We start from the raw sequence: 16,495 nt of genomic DNA, 5'->3' as shown, positions 1-16,495 counted from the left end.
CACGTGGACATGAATTCTGTATATGCATGTAATAAAAAATTTGTGTCTCAAATATAGTGTATGAAATAACAGTGAAAAATTTTTACTTTACATCTCTATTATCTTTATATCTCTATTTCGTGTCCGCCGTTGCAAATTTCCACGTAAAGATAATAAATATAAATAGCTCGCATGTTTCACGCTCCATACAATTTAATTAATTAAAATCATCCTAGACCAATTCTTTTTATTTGCGCACGTTCTGAAATTATATTAGAGCTAAATGGCTGTAATATACATATTAAATAAGAGCGAGGTTTTATCTCGAGATTTTCATATTTTGTTTTGTTCAATTTACATTAATTTATTATTATTGACGTTATCAAACCATTCTATCTTATCACAGGGTCAAAATGGCTGGGGAATTTTAATGATGGAATGATACAAAATTTTAAACTATATCAGTTAAAAATTGTCATTTAGATGATTAAGTTTTATTGATGAACAAATTTATTGAATTCCCTTTATTTGCTCCATATATATTAACAAAGCTTAATATTAATAATATTTTGTCATTCATTTGTCTTAATTTCAGTAGTTATTTTGAAGATTCGAATTCAATGTTTGGGATTTATAAATGTAACAGAAATAAATTAATTATTTCTTTTATTTAATTTAGATGTATAAATTTACTAAATTTTAAGCTGTAAATTTTAAAAATAATACGTCGGATATACTAATTAGTTCAGTAAATTAATTTATAATGAGTATTCATATTTTACGATCTATCTTATTGTTTATTTTTCATTGTGATAAATTATGGGACTATATAGAATTATGGCCGACAATAATCGTCATAATAATATAAAAATTATAGATTCTGATAAGATATTTTTTATTAAGAAATTTATATACGTGATATTCGTGATATAAAAATTAGGAATTGTTTACTATTTTTAATAATTGATTACATTTTATTGCATTTATTACTTTTAAGTGGTATTTGAATGAATAGAATTGTTGTAAAATAAAAACACATATTCATCTAGATATATTTTATTAAAAACAATTTTATATGTAACAATTTGTCTTATTTTTATGTCAATTATACAATTATATTTTCAACATTTACATACCAAATTAGTAAAAAGAGTTTAGTACAAAAAGAAACATAATATAAAAAATCGTATAATAAATGCAGCCTGAAATAATTAAATACAAATATTATTTGTAATTTTGAATTAACGTGAATGGAAGACAAAAACTACTCTAAAATTCTGGAATGTAAAACAAAAGCATTACTGTTTTGAATGTTGCAGTTTATGAAAAGTGGAAAATAAATTTCTTATTGTATTACTCTTATAAATAAAAAAACAATTCATTCAGACTAATTTATACAACTTATAACATAAGATATTGTAGTAGCACATCAAAAATATTATTTGTATTAATTCTACATAGTTTGACCAATTATATAATATTATATACACAGTAAGTACTCTTAAATAGTCAACAACTTAGTATATTTTAAAAAATGTAATGCAATAAATAATACTTACACAATAAATAACAAGAGTTATGAACATTGACCATATTTGTCTAATACCACAGTTATCTATAAGACTAAAGATGAGTTTGTTTACTAACACCAGATTTGTATACATTGCCATCCACCTCCAAACCAAATCTTTAGCACTTTTTAGCTTATTCGAAACATAAAGGAACAGAATTAAAGGGAAGAATAGGATTATTCTTTTCCTCCATTAAAGCAGTGGCCATCGCGTTGGCAGCCTTTTCGTACTCACCAAGAGCTTCTAACACTTTACCTAAATTATACCTGTAAATAATTAAAAGATTATATAATTATATTATTATAAGTGAAAATTTAAATTATTTGACGTATTTAGAAGACAATTGTGATTCATACCAAGTTATGTGATTTTTAGGTTCAATTTTGGCAGCTTCCCTTAGTGTCGTTTCAGCTAGACCCTGCAAACCTAAGTAATGATACACCAGTCCCAATTGTTGAAGTGACTTAACGTGCTGCGGATTAATTGCCACAGCATTTTGGAAACATAGTTTCGCTTCAGGCCATTCCTGTTTGTGCATGTGTAGTAATCCCTTCTACAAATTATAAATTGCCTTAAACAATACGGCAAGTATTTCTTCAAACCATACCATGTGCATGATGTGATGGCTGAGTGGATAGATTTGTGTTGCTTCCTGAATACATTGTTGTACGTCCGCCTGTTGGTCCATAGATAGGTAAAGTTCAGCAAGCAGCAACCAAACTTCCACCTGTAATAGCCAAGCCCTTTGCGGTCCGGGTCTTGGACTAAAACTACTCATGGAACTCGCCACCTCACTGAGAGCTTGTTCCACGCGTGTAACCTGAGTGTTGTGCAGTTGAAGGGAACCTAATAATGTTTGATGTTGTAGATGTTATGCGAAGGAATCTGAAGTTTACTTACTGGAATCCTTATCCGACATTTCAGACGTGTATAATTGGAAGACTGATCGAGTGTCGCTTTTTCGGTCACACTCGGGCATGTCCGAAATGGTTTGGCCTTCATATAAGTTTTTCCACAGTTCCAACATTTGCTTGGCAGTTACAAGAGCTCTCTAAAACAAAATAGTGTTAATTCATCTTGTTTTGGCTTTGATGGAATACACTAACCTCGCCGCCTTGTTCATGTAATTCTAAATGTGCCTTTAAGTACATTAAATTAAGGCAATCTGGGTACTCTTCTAAAGCGTTGTCCACAATAGTCAGCGCAAGTTTGTGCTGTCTCTCAGCAGTTAATATTAAAACAAATAAATGCAACGTTGAAAAACTTTCGGGTTGTAAATCCAAACCGATTCTGACGTGTTGTTGGGCTTTTGAAATTTCACCTTTAATGGCTAGTTGTAAACCCAAATAATATCTACACAAATGGTCGTTTGGCTCCAATTCGACAGCGCTAAAATTTATTTCAATAATCGTAAGTGGTTTCCATAAAACATTGAACCTACCTCTGAAAATTATTCAGTGCATTTAAACGAAACTCCTCCTTTTCCTTTTTCAGTTGACAACCTTCAGATTGCAAATAATATCCAATACCAATATACAAGTGACACCTTCCCAATAAGCCGGACGGCGTCACCATTTCCTTATTTTTTGCTTCTATACTGAAATTTGTACCTTCTTCAGCGAGGTTCAAATGTTCGTAGCACAATTTCGCGGCCAACAGGCAGTTACTAGAATTCGTTGGCTCGAGTCGAATGACTTCCCTGAGAACTGACAGTGCGTAATTATACATTCCAATTGAAAGTAACGAGAGAGCGTGTTGCCTCCATAGGTGCGGTTCTTCGAATGAAAATTTCATGGACCTTTCCAATGACTGTAACAATTTATAAACAATTTTAGATTCACGAAATAAGTGCTGGACTAAATCGGCTTTACACACCTCTTGAAGCAGAGATATTTGTCCCCATCTTACAGTGGCGATTGTAAGAAGATCGTATACGGCTGTGGCATCCTGGTATGCGCTTACCCGAGCTTCCTTGAATTCAGGTGATTGAGATAGAACTGCGTTACGAACAGCCATCGATTCAGCAACAAGGAGCAAAAGTATCGTCTCCTCGCAATCGTTACGCGGTATAAACTAAAAACGGCAGTATTAAACAGTGTATTAAAGCTATGACATATTTACACACATAACACAAAAATAGACTTATTGAATAGTTTTTTACAATATATAATTCCTTTGATGGCTTAATTAAACACATGAAATCTGTGTAATGTGCACAGTGCAAAAGACAATTAATTTATTAAACACCACTTTAGATTGTGCTTTAAAAGTGGTTCCATGTCATTTCAATATGTGAATCATATGAAATTTTATTATTCACATTTATTGAAGGACATTGTGTGATTGGACATGGTTACTATAAAATACCATAAATTGTTCAGAAAAATACTGATATTCCCTTCTAGTACATGTTTTTTTATCTGATGACAATCGTTGCAGAAAAATATTTGTTAAGTCCATAATACCATACAGAATCTTGAAAATGGAGGCAGCACCAAAATAAATAAACAATTATAAAGTAAATTTAACTGTAAAGGATGTAAACAGTATAATTACAGCTATAGAGGGTGATTGAGGTAACTTATTCAATAGAAGTTTATGGAGAACAGAAAAAGATATTAAAAATGAAATTTTTATAGCAATTATAATTGGACTTGGACTTCTTTTCTAATTAGCGGTTATACAGATATTTTAGTTAGACCATCAATCTGTCGAAATTTTTACAGCCATTTTATTTACAATACATGTAGAATTTAAAAATCCAAAAATATACAGGTTGTTCCATTGAAAACAAGAAAGTTGTTCGCCGAAACTGGGAATTAAATTTTGTTCAAAACAAATTAAAAAAGTAGTTCAAGTCAAGTTATACATATATTAAATTGTAGTTAATTTCTTTTCTACATATTTCTGTTTATACAGTTTACTAAATTCCATAAATTTATTCAACAAAACGGTCAAATCACTCTGAAACAAACTACCTGATTTAAAGAAGTGTAGTGCTTAGGTTTCCAAATAGAAGTACGAGCCATAGTGCTTAGTGGTGGTTTGTACTTTTCCCCAACCAGCCCCTGGAGCAGCAGCTCTGCCATTTGGCACATGAATTTGAGTCGCACCGAATTAACGCCCTGGGCCTCAACAGCACACAAGGAGGCTCGATATCGCTCGAGGGCTCCATCAGGTTTACCCTGTTGCAGCAAAACAGCTGGTGCTTCTTGAAGTGCCTGTTCCAAGATAACGCCGAGGGATTTAGTCACAGCTGCAGTGGGCTGTGGTGAATATGTACCTAAAAATAACAGACATGTAGAAAAATATATATAGCAAGTTTTTAAAATGTTAAATATTTCAGCAATAACAATTGTCCTGTACCTGGACCTGTTGGGTTGACAGTAGACAATTCCTTTTCAAGTTTTTGCATATACAACAAACTAAGGTCAGAGGCTAAATCAAAACACTTAGCAAGTTCCTCATCTTTTTCTGCCTTTTTAAATTTACTAGATCTTGTGCTTTCCTTCTGCAAACTTAAGCCCTTAATTGCATATGATTCTGCCACAATTCTGAGGCTTCGCCTAAAATTTATCTATTAATAAATATATTTAAGTAAAGTGAATATGTAATACAGAGGCAATTTTTTCTCTGTTAAGTTTTGTAAATCTGCTTTCTGAAAATTATTTAAAGCTTCTGAATACAGGCCACAGGCATAATTTAATTTTCCAAGTAATAAATATGCATCCATGGCAACCCCCGCCTAAAAATACACATCATGAATATGCACTAACAACATTAATTTAAATTTACTTTAACTCCAGCCTCAGTGATGGCCATGTTTAGGTACCTTTTGGCATCTATTAGCCCATGTAGTGCTTTTTTTATATTTGCCTCAATCGGTGGTGATTCCTCTAAGTAATTTTCTAATTTACCTTCACCTATTAAGAAATCACTCAAACATGCTACAAATAATTTAAATCAGCAATGCCTTAACTGGGAAATACACAAAAATACCTATTTCAGGTTGTTTCTCCTTTAAATTCTCTGCCAATTCAATAACCTTGGACCAATTTCCTTCTTCTCTATTTCTTTCAATCTCTACCTCAATTCTGGCATTCCCAGATTTCACTCTGCCCGTCATTTTAATAAAATATAGTTAAGTTCGTATAAGATATTAACAAATGTGCCCAATTAATTTTTCTAAATATTTACACATAACCTAGTAATGTCATCTAATTTTGACATTTACCATTATATATAATTCCCAAGACTTCAAATGAAGTAATCCGCCCAGATCAAGCACAGTCGGTGATTCACACACTCCCTGTACATATAAACACAGAATATTTAGAGGTCGAATAAAAATGGTGTACAGAGTACACCAAGAATACTGACCATGATTTAAATGCTCATCTATGTTAAATTATTGTCACCTCAGACTGTTCGATGGTTTGAAATTAAATTAAAATTAGACTAATTTATAGTTCCGATACTCTTGGTTTGATAACATTTTTGAAAAATTCTATTAGACTGAAAATGAGAGGCTTAAATTTTTGTACAATTTCTCAAAATTTACGTATACTTAAATAAACATATTGTGAATAATAAAATTACAATACTAACTTACTCCACAACAACACTTTTATTTATAATATTTTATAATATATTGAATATGATATATTGCAGTAAATCATTAAATCATCACGTACTTTTATACACCAACAGATTGTAGACAATTCTCTAATTTGCTTACATCTATTTATAATTTTCTATATCTAAAATAATTAATATTTTACGATTTACATAATTCTTATAACTAATGGGCGGATTTAATAAGGGTTCTATATACATTATCTGTATATATTATAAACGGGAATTGTCCTATATAACACAGATGTAAAGCAATAGTTGTGCTGTGTTAAAATTTAAGTTAAAATAGTATAAATATGCATACAATTTTCTCGTGCTAATTAAATAAATTTGAAAGAACGTGTAGAGACTTATAGCAGTTTAGTTCTATGAATGAATTTGTATATGTTTAATAGATTCAATTATAAATTTATGTAATTTAAAACATGACCAGAACATGTTAAAGAATAAGATTTCTTTCATTTTCTTGATAAACCAATCGTCGGGTATTGAAGAACGAAGAGACCTTTTGTCAAAGAGCAACAATAAAAGCTTCAAAAGCACTAAGCTACTTTTGTTTAATAAAATAATCAGTTCTTCATAATGATGTGTTCTGAAATTTAATTAATAAATAAAGTAAAATATTTATTTTTTTCTACATACCCTAAACAGATTATTGACAAAAAGGCAAGTTGTTTATATTATTGTTATTTTTTTTTAAACTAAACTATGAAAAGCAAGACTATTGTTGGACTACATTTTGCTTTTATTGATATATTTTACGAATATATTGCCATAGAAACGATCAACACAAACAACGTACACAATTCGTTAGTACAATTCAAAATTATTTAAATTCCATATAATTTTATTTAATATATTTAAATTTATATTTCATAAAATGATGGAGGATTACGAAATAAGAGTTTTTAATGGAAAACACATTTATTAATATTAACAGAAACATAATATTTCATAAAACAAAATAATTAATAATTTTTATATTAATGATGTATAAAAGAATTCAAAACAAAAAGGTATTCACTCTTCAAACATTAAGTAGGTTTTATAATTCACCATCCTAAAAAAAATACATATTAAATAATATTCAAAAAGAAATGACAATTAATGAACCCAGTAGAGTGCAAACCATCATATTCATAAAATTTAATTTCAATACTTTTAGGGTGGTCTCAAATTAGTTTAAGATAACAACAAAATTTTATTGATATTTTTATGGAATAAAACTACATCCAATAAAGTAATAAAACATCCTGTACGATGACTAGTAATCTACCGGAGGCGTTTTAAGATGCAAGTGACTATTGAAGTGGTAATAAAAGCAAATCAAACAATAATATAAAAACTGCAAAATAAGAATAATTTTTATAATATTGTACTTACTCTTTAACTTATAATAATAAACGAAAAATAAACATTAATATTTTCAAAAATCAAATGAAATTAAATAAACTTATGACAACATTAATGAGTTATAATAAAAAATTACGTTTAGAATTGCTCCATTTTTACCCTTACTTTTATTTACCACAACAAAATTAAAATATCAATTTATTACTATTAATTAGTATTTACTTTTATGTATGAATGCCACGGGGAAGGCTTCCTTCTATACCATAATGTGAACGCAATTCCTATTGCAAGTGCAATCGCTATGACCACCGCAGTGATTAGTCCTATAGGAACAGACATTACAGAATAATGTTAAAGCCATCTCAAAAGTTTTTCAAAGTTATTTGAAAATTATATTATGGAAGTTCTTAAAAACTGTTATTTCAAATTTACCTGCATGACTACTTCTAATAACTGATTTAAACAATTTGCACGCCTCACTGCTGGAGATTTCCGTTATTTCTTCACAAGTGGTGCTCTTCTGTTTATTTAAAACATAATAAACAAGTAATATGATTAATTAATCAAACACTAAAGATTAAGAAAACTGATTTATGTACAAATGCAAGAGTTTTAATTTCAAGCAAACTAATATCTTTCAATTATATAGATAATTAAATGTTTATTGTAACCGCTTTACCTTTAAATAAGATTGATCCATGTTGGAACAATTAACAATAACAATGTAAGCAAATGAACCTAAAATGTTTTCATTATTATTATTATCAATTAAAATGTTTAATACATACGCTTTGTTTCATGTAATTTGCAATTAATATCTGTCGGATATTTTAACTGTACAAATTTATGTGTTACGTTCAATATAATTTTTGGGCATGAGCTCATCATGGGGGCCTGCAAAAATAATTTTCATATTAACTGAATAGTAATAATTCAACTTAGTCTTACACCAATTGGTTTTAAAGTACTGATATCCATTTTGTATCCTGTGAAGTTACTAGTAATGTTACATTTAACATTATTTGCGGTTGTGTTTTTAATCTCTTGATTTTTTTTACAAATTTCATTGGACCTTAGTGTGAGGGTATATATGCAGTCTATAACATTTTCCTTTTCATATTTGTATTGGAGAACAGTTTCGTCGCATATCAGGGTAATTCGAATCTTATTGAAATCAGTTACATCTGTACAATCCCTTTTAAGGTACATTAAAATATATGGATTCACAGATTTTGTGATGTAACGTCGGGTAAGTGGATAATTTTTACAATTCTCTAAAATTTTAAATATTCCAACTCAAAATTTTCTTCTAAATAAGGACCTTACCTTTTTTACATAAAGAATATACATCATTGCAAATATTAAATTTTAATATCGAACCATCCTCATTATTTATGTGAACTATATTAGATTTAACAAAATCGAAGTTAAATCTGAAATAAATAGAATGAGAGAATAATTTAAAAAAAAAATTTCAGTTTGACTTTCTTTGATTTTAATACATTTAGAAAATAAAATAAAAATTTATAAAACTAACATACTCTACATTTAGATCTGACGAGACCAGGCAGTTGGATGCACATACAAGAGAAGTTTTCCACGCAAATTCATAAGTACATTCATCATGACTGACAAGAATTGGATTATCCTGTAAAAATATTCAATAACGACTCTTCTAATAACAATATATACAAACCACCTCATCTTTTGAACAGATAAATCTTATTTTAGTTTGTGACACATCAACTAAACAAAAGTCACCAATAGAAAAAGTTCCAATCGCATAATCTTTTTCTGCAACAAGATTTGTGTTTTTCCACCTCCCAATAGAAATCGTTCTGGAAATGACATTATTCAGATAGAAAAAAACTAACAATGAAAGTATACCTTCTCTTAATGTTGGGTTCATTTAATTTTTTAACCATTGCATATGATTTTTTTAAACACAAATTATTTTCATTGTTTACTAGATCACATATATTCAAGAAATATTCAACTTTATTATTAGGATCTGAAATCTTATAGTCGCCACGTAACGGAGAAAAATCAATTTGCCTGCTATCCAATGTATACATGCAGTCAGAAATCTGTTTTTCTGTTGTACAATTATGTATCTGCATAAAAATAAATCAATTTTAAGTAATATAAATACTGGGACTTCTATACTTGTGGGCATGCATTAGGTGTTCGCCATATAATGGAAGTTTCACAATGCTCAAAACGCTGAAGTTGTGGTCCTTTTTCATCCATTGAACATTTAAATAGTATTTTGGTGCTATGTTTGTTTCTGTTAATTTTATCGCAAATACTTCCACCTGTTATAAATCAAAAACACTTTATACAGACGAACTTCTATAAGTCGAACTTCGATAACTCAAACTTCTTCTGCCTCAAGTAAACTTCTCGAGATTTTTCTTTCCAATGATACCGAACGGCATTCTGTGTCAACAACAATTCTAAGACCAATTATTGATTGAAACTCTTACAATTTACTTTATGGTATTTACTTGATTACAACATCTTAAATTCTATATCAGCTACATTTTACTAAGGGTATTTATTTAATTAAACCCCTATAAATGTTGACAAAGATATTTTGGAATGGTTTAATAGTAGCTTTTTTTGAAAACGAAAATAAAAATTCTTTCGCCAATCACGAACAACTGACTTCTTTGCATTAAAATAAAAACTACATAATATATTACTTATTATTATAATTATTATTATTAATAATAATAATAATAATGATAATAATAATATTGATTGTATTACATATTTTAGAGGTTTCAATGTTATTTTTGATAAGGTGTATATTTACCAGTATCTTTTGTAATATTTATCTAATACTTATATAATAAACTGATATTTATAATTTATTTTCATGCCGAGTTATCGAAGTTGAATTGTATATAAATAAGTATAGAATATATACAAAAATACCTGATATAGTAAGTGTGATATCTTCATCATCATTTAATACAAACTGAGAAAAAATACTTCCTCTGTTGACGTCGTTGGTTAAATCACATATTTGAGATTTGGCATCTGCAATAATTTCAAAATTGTACTATTTCATGAAACTAAAAGCTAAAACATCTTACTCTGACATTTTTCAGTGGATGACTTCAAAGGTCCACACACATTTAAAACAATATCAACCGACGAATTTCCAAGCCTCCAACCATCCTGAGAGTACAATTTTTTCAAGTTATACTTGTATTTATCTGATTTGTCATCTAACTATAATTAATAATTACAACGTTATATATATATAGCAAGGTTCAATTTTATTGTTTGGAAGTACCTCACAAATTTGGGGAAGTTTCACGCAGCCATATTTCGACTCTACTTGAAAAATTTGCATTTTTCTGGTACCGTTTGACTCCATATATCTCGCATTAGAAATTTCTTCATTCCAATTACAAATAATTTCTACTTTGACGTGCGTTTTTTCTATAAAATATATTGCAATATACATAAATCAAGTTCAAACGTTAATGGCACTTACCTCGACTATCGGAAACATAATGTCCATTTACATACAACAAATCTCCAGTATAAATAGCTTTTAGGGATTCCGACGTTGCTAGGGAAACTGTTGTGGAATTTTGTACCTTGCAAATACTAATACCCGATCCACATTTATCATTTTCCCCGCAAAGTCTCATGTTATAAATACTGTTATTAGATCTCACCAGAATGTTTCTAGACAAACTTCTAAGATCGATTATGTGACCGGCTACATTAGCCGTACACGGAGGAACACAATTAGGATTCATCATATTAATACTAATATCACACCCATCATTTAGGTACTCTGTTAACCGAGGTTCAACCTATAAAAAGTGATAACAGATGTATACTTTGTGAGAGAAATATTAAAAAGTATAGAAAGTATGTATTTCAGTATTCAAACAGACATTAATTGAATTGCTTCATAAAAGAAAAATATTTGGTAAGTGATTGTCTTGGAGTAAATTAAATACAACCTACATACTATCATACACAATAAATGAGTTTTATTTTGATAAGATTTCTGTGTGAATTGTACTGCACAAATCGTCATTTATAATTATATACTGTTAAACCGAAATTCTAAAATTATACTTATTACATTAATATTACTAAAAAATGAATAATATTAATTTTTTAATGACCAAATAATGCATTGTAATATATTATACATGTAACAGAAGTTCAGTTAGTAAATTGTGCAATTAAATTATTTTCTTTTCATAGACCACACACTATTACATATGATAAAGACACAAACCTGAATTGTTGAATCACAGAAAAAATGTATCTTTATTGAATATAGTGTATTTGTTTTGCAGATATATGCTCCTTGAGATTCGTAGGTATTATTTTTTGCATCTGTAAAAATTTTTATTAATAAAATTACTATGCATTTTGTCAAATATTTCACTGACATAACACTTTAAAGCTGTCTGCAATATACTTATTGCCATAATGGGAATCTACAAGCCAAACTGCCTTTTCTGTTTGGCAAAGAGATAAATATACTATTCCTTTTCGTGTTGTAAAGTTCCAAATTCTTCAAAACAAAAAGCTGTTGTAAAAATTAAAAAAAGAAACAACGCTTTACTTACCTTGGAAAAGAATTTGTTTTACAAAATTTATCAATAACAGATTTTGATGTTGATAATATTTGACAATTTTTTACAAATAATATTAGAATAAAATATAATAACTGAATAATTTCCATTTTGACGTTGATATGTAAACAATTTCACAACGCATAGTCCGTTAAACGATTTTCTGGAATCAGAATTTTTCTTATCTTAGATATATATTTCCCAGAATATTACAACACAGTATAATTAACCCGAAACACGTTATTTTACTTTAAAATAAAGTTACAGAAACAAATCATTTTATTTATCAACTTTTTCTATGGGAAGATTCGCATCTAGGGAATATAACGAACCGGGATTGTACAGACACAAAGGGGCTTCCCATGGGATTCTTACAAAACTTTAGGTTATGTTTATTTGCCGACTCGATTTCTAACATTATTCTATATACGCACAGTGGTAGCAGTGATCAAAAACCTTTGGAAAGAAAGATGATTCATCTTCATCCACCTCTTTTTGTTTTGTCACGGAGTGAAGAAAAACAAAATATTTCTTATATTTGTTCAAATAATCTAGCATTAAACTTTATTTTGTTAATTTTAATGACACATGTAGACGGATAAAACTACGCAAAAAGTTTTATTATCCCCACAGTTGGTGGTTCATTTATGCTCAGGGGGGGCCAAGCGAATAGGGACGGAGGGGCAACAGCCGATCATGGACGTTCGGAATCGCCGGAAAGGCACGACCTTTTTGTCTCGGGATACGTTAGGGATTTATAATATTTCATTTTATAAATTGGTAGTAAAAATTCCCCAAAATTGTCGGGATGACCAGGGAATATCTAGTGACTTTAGTTAGAGAAATTAATTTACTAGATTTCAGAATAGTGAGTCATGGACGCTATAACTTGATAGATTTTAGGTTATAGAAGACGGTCAGATGATGTTTTTGCTTTAAGAAAATATATTTCTGGTAAGAAACTTTTTATATAACCGACTTACATAATTTAATTGTTTGTGTTTGTTATTTTATAAACCGTAAAGTCAATATGTTCGTTTATTTTCATTAATTGAATGTGAAGTACAGATTCATTGGTATTAATTCATTTCATGCTTCCTGCTTAGTTATTGCAAAATAGAGAAAGTTACTTCTACAGCAGTTACATTAGTTATATTTATTATATTACAGTTTTAGTTTGGATGAGTGTCGAAGTGATATGATGATTATATTATATTATTATAAAATTTATATTATATTTATATATAATACATATATTTTTTAATTCGTTTGTTTTTATCAGGAATATATAATAAAATTATACAAAATATATAATTGTTTTATTTTTATATATATCAGAAAAACCTAACCTATACTCATTTAATATAAATTTTAAATAGAAAGTGACAGATGGACAAAAAGATATCTGTAGTCTGTAAGAAATGGCAACACCGCCTTCAAAATGGCAACATCGCTGCATCCCGAGATCGTGCCCAGTAATGTTTCTTGTTTATAACATTGGGTTGGTACTTCTTAGGTTTTCTATGTTTATGCTACGAGGATGCTTCAATTCTATTGGCATAGGCTCTCTTAGACTGATTTAAGTATAGAGGTATATTAAACAAGAATTTGCTCACATATATTGAAGAAAATTAAAGTTACATTATATCCATCTCAATTCGAAATAATGTATGTAATGTATACCATATAAAACAACTATTGCAAATTAACTAAAAACAAAACTAGGTAAAGTTGCATTATAGCGGCCTGAAATTATGTTGGTAGTTCCCGCAGGCGCATTAGCGTCAAGAATTCTCACAACGTTGCCGTATCTGATATTTTATTACTTAGTGAGATATTTTGTAACATTCCGACGAGCAAAAAATGTACATTATAACGTAACCTAATTTTTTTTAATTTATATTTTCAATAATTTACGGAAAATTTTGATTGAAAAAAAATCAAATATGTAAACTTCCGTTTTACCAATTTTACCATCACAGATAAAGTTACATTTATTATCGATTAAATTTACTGAAAGTTTACGAGATATCCGTTGGTGCTTGTTTGTTTTATTTTATGATATATTTTTGGAATTTTATTATCTTGTTTATTTATTTTAAAAATATTCTTTCTTTTTGATGAACTGTTAGGTTCGGTTAGGTATTTCTTTTTTTTTTTGAAAACATTCAATTTTTAAATAAACTTTCTGAAAAAAGAATAGGCATACAGTGGAAATTTTTTTCTACAAAAATTTCAAGGGAAAACCTTAAAAATAAGTATTGTTCAAATTTAAAATTATTTGATTGACCAACACCGAGTTCTCATTACGAATAAAAATAAAACATTTAAAAAAATATAAGAAAGGAAAATGTGGGTTTTTAACGAAATTTTGAAAAAAATAGGCATATAATATAGAAAAATTTTTTCATAACATAAATAAAAATATAAAATAAAACACTCTAATTAAAAACATATTGTGTCCTAAGACAAACTAAAATTGAACTAAAAAAATTTCCGTTTCTTCTATATTTATTCCGCCACACAAATTCATGTAGGTGGGAAACAAATAATGCTTCAGACGTTCCAAATTGGCGCCGCAACTTTCTTTTGGCCCTCATCCACATGTTTTCAATGTTTTGTGTATGGATGGTGGCATCATCAGGATCCACAAAATTTCTCTCATGAATAATTCTATCATGAGTGTAGATCCCATCCCTAATTGTATCTACCCCATCATATGCCCTCCATCCATCTGATATAATATGGGATCCGGGTAAAATATACCTATTAAATCATGACACTTTTAATTTTAAAAAGGAAACTATAAATAAAAATAACTCAAAAGGTATTCTGTAAGATAATAATAAAATAAACTCAAAAGGTATTCTGTAAAATAATAATAAATCATAATTGATAAAATCTTAATACTACCTGTCTTAATGTTACCTGTCATCCATCTGGTTTGGCATATATTTGTTTAAAACATCACTTACCATAAATTGTTTTTTGTCTAAAAATAGTAACTACAGTGCAATTTTCCTTATAAATCGAGAAATTTCCATGGAAAATCTGCGATTTATTTGGAAATGAGCATGCATTCATCAATTATAAGCTATTACAAAGCCCTAATCAGAAATACATTCAAACCTCTGAATCATTTCGTGGAGGGTTGCAGTTGTCCTATCAGGAACTTCAACAAGGAAGCATTTCCCTGTTCCCCTTTCAATTCCTCCAAATACCCACTGTCCCTCAGTCCACCGACCTCTATTATATTTGCGGTGGAAAAACTTGGACTCGTCAATCTCCACCGTTTTGGGCTCGAGAGTTTCCTCATCAAAACCCCCAATAACGTCCGGATTATTTATGAGGTCCACCTCACAAATTTCCCGGCAAAACGAACACCAGTCCACTATTGTGTGGGTGGAATTTGAACCAAGGTGGGCCTCCCTCTTAATGTCTTCGTGTGGCATTTCTATGCTCCAACAATAAATAATGATCATTGATTGCAGCAAACTAAGTTTGCTGTTAGCAAAAAATGAGCCATGCCTAAATAAAAATTATTAATAATTTACAATAAGATTCAGTAAAAAAAGAACCAGTTTCACCTTATCGATTTTCGGGTGGTACATAATCGGCATTTCCACCGAAAACCGTCTATTCCACCTGAATATTTGTTTAGAGACATAGGAATGTCACACACATCGCACGTGAAATGGTTTTTTATTAAGCCTCTTCTGGCCAACCACTCCATCATCTCTTTTTTTGATTCGGGGAAATCTCTTAAACAATGATTTTCAATTTTAATTTCCTCAACAGTGAGGACTTCGTCAACAATTTCTGTTGGCGCCATTATATTCAAATCCTTAAAAAAAAAACTAAACAATTTTGTTTCAAAATTATTATTATTCATAGCTAATAGCTAATATTATAATTAAAATAAATATATGAATACCTAAAAATACTAAACTAAAGCTATAGCACAATCTGAAATAGTTGAAATAAGATTAATAATATAATATATATTTAAATTAATTTTTTACTTACCAACAAATTTAATATAATACCAAATCAAACACAATAAAAATTGTCTATAAATCAAACTAACACAAATTAATAAACACGAAGATAAAACTACACAAAAGGATAAACACGAACACAGGTTAGAAACAAAATATTGAATGAAAATATAAAAAGTCACAGCGGCAACGTTGCGTCCAATTTCGAGGTTCCAGAATTGCCAACTTAATCTTAGGCCGCTATAATGCAGTTTTACCAACTAATAATAGTTGTGACTAAAAATTTAATGTTTAAAGTTGTTATAATTATGATTATTAGTTTATTTATAAATATATAGTAAGA

General features: G+C 29.3%; 3 protein-coding genes across 5 annotated transcripts; all 3 read right to left on the bottom strand.

Annotated features, from left to right (window-relative positions):
• Window positions 1–1,019: 1,019 nt before the first annotated feature.
• On the bottom strand, window positions 1,020–6,019 carry LOC109594392 (tetratricopeptide repeat protein 7B). The gene is made up of 12 exons (XM_020009616.2): window positions 5,550–6,019; window positions 5,346–5,497; window positions 5,168–5,295; window positions 4,917–5,116; window positions 4,529–4,833; window positions 3,426–3,623; window positions 2,992–3,359; window positions 2,657–2,939; window positions 2,451–2,601; window positions 2,158–2,396; window positions 1,907–2,103; window positions 1,020–1,816 (listed from the first exon to the last, which is right to left on the bottom strand). The coding sequence occupies exons 1-12, from the start codon at window positions 5,674–5,676 to the stop codon at window positions 1,684–1,686; spliced, it is 2,481 nt and encodes an 826-aa protein (XP_019865175.1). The 5' UTR covers window positions 5,677–6,019; the 3' UTR covers window positions 1,020–1,683.
• Window positions 6,020–7,097: 1,078 nt separating this feature from the next.
• LOC109594402 (cation-independent mannose-6-phosphate receptor) lies at window positions 7,098–12,739 on the bottom strand. The gene is made up of 18 exons (XM_020009625.2): window positions 12,149–12,739; window positions 11,969–12,093; window positions 11,812–11,912; window positions 11,047–11,374; window positions 10,843–10,991; window positions 10,640–10,778; window positions 10,479–10,583; window positions 9,705–9,853; window positions 9,426–9,652; window positions 9,238–9,376; window positions 9,080–9,186; window positions 8,865–8,971; window positions 8,487–8,812; window positions 8,327–8,432; window positions 8,218–8,276; window positions 7,971–8,058; window positions 7,761–7,861; window positions 7,098–7,245 (listed from the first exon to the last, which is right to left on the bottom strand). The coding sequence occupies exons 1-18, from the start codon at window positions 12,262–12,264 to the stop codon at window positions 7,231–7,233; spliced, it is 2,487 nt and encodes an 828-aa protein (XP_019865184.2). The 5' UTR covers window positions 12,265–12,739; the 3' UTR covers window positions 7,098–7,230.
• Window positions 12,740–13,911: 1,172 nt separating this feature from the next.
• Window positions 13,912–16,336, bottom strand: LOC126264998 (uncharacterized). 3 transcript variants are annotated; one of them, XM_049965003.1, is made up of 4 exons: window positions 16,181–16,336; window positions 16,089–16,120; window positions 15,742–16,011; window positions 13,912–15,682 (listed from the first exon to the last, which is right to left on the bottom strand). In XM_049965003.1, exons 3-4 carry the CDS (start codon window positions 15,984–15,986, stop codon window positions 15,262–15,264), a joined length of 666 nt encoding a protein of 221 aa, XP_049820960.1. In that variant the 5' UTR covers window positions 15,987–16,011; window positions 16,089–16,120; window positions 16,181–16,336; the 3' UTR covers window positions 13,912–15,261. The 3 variants fall into 3 exon arrangements, with proteins under 3 accessions (XP_049820960.1, XP_049820961.1, XP_049820959.1); XM_049965004.1 differs by having other exon boundaries at window positions 15,742–15,998; XM_049965002.1 differs by having other exon boundaries at window positions 15,742–16,120.
• Between the last annotated feature and the right edge of the window lie 159 nt (window positions 16,337–16,495).

This window comes from Aethina tumida, chromosome 3 (genome assembly GCF_024364675.1).
Source record: "Aethina tumida isolate Nest 87 chromosome 3, icAetTumi1.1, whole genome shotgun sequence".
NCBI lineage: Eukaryota > Metazoa > Arthropoda > Insecta > Coleoptera > Nitidulidae > Aethina > Aethina tumida.
This window is presented reverse-complemented; position numbering and strand designations above follow the sequence as displayed.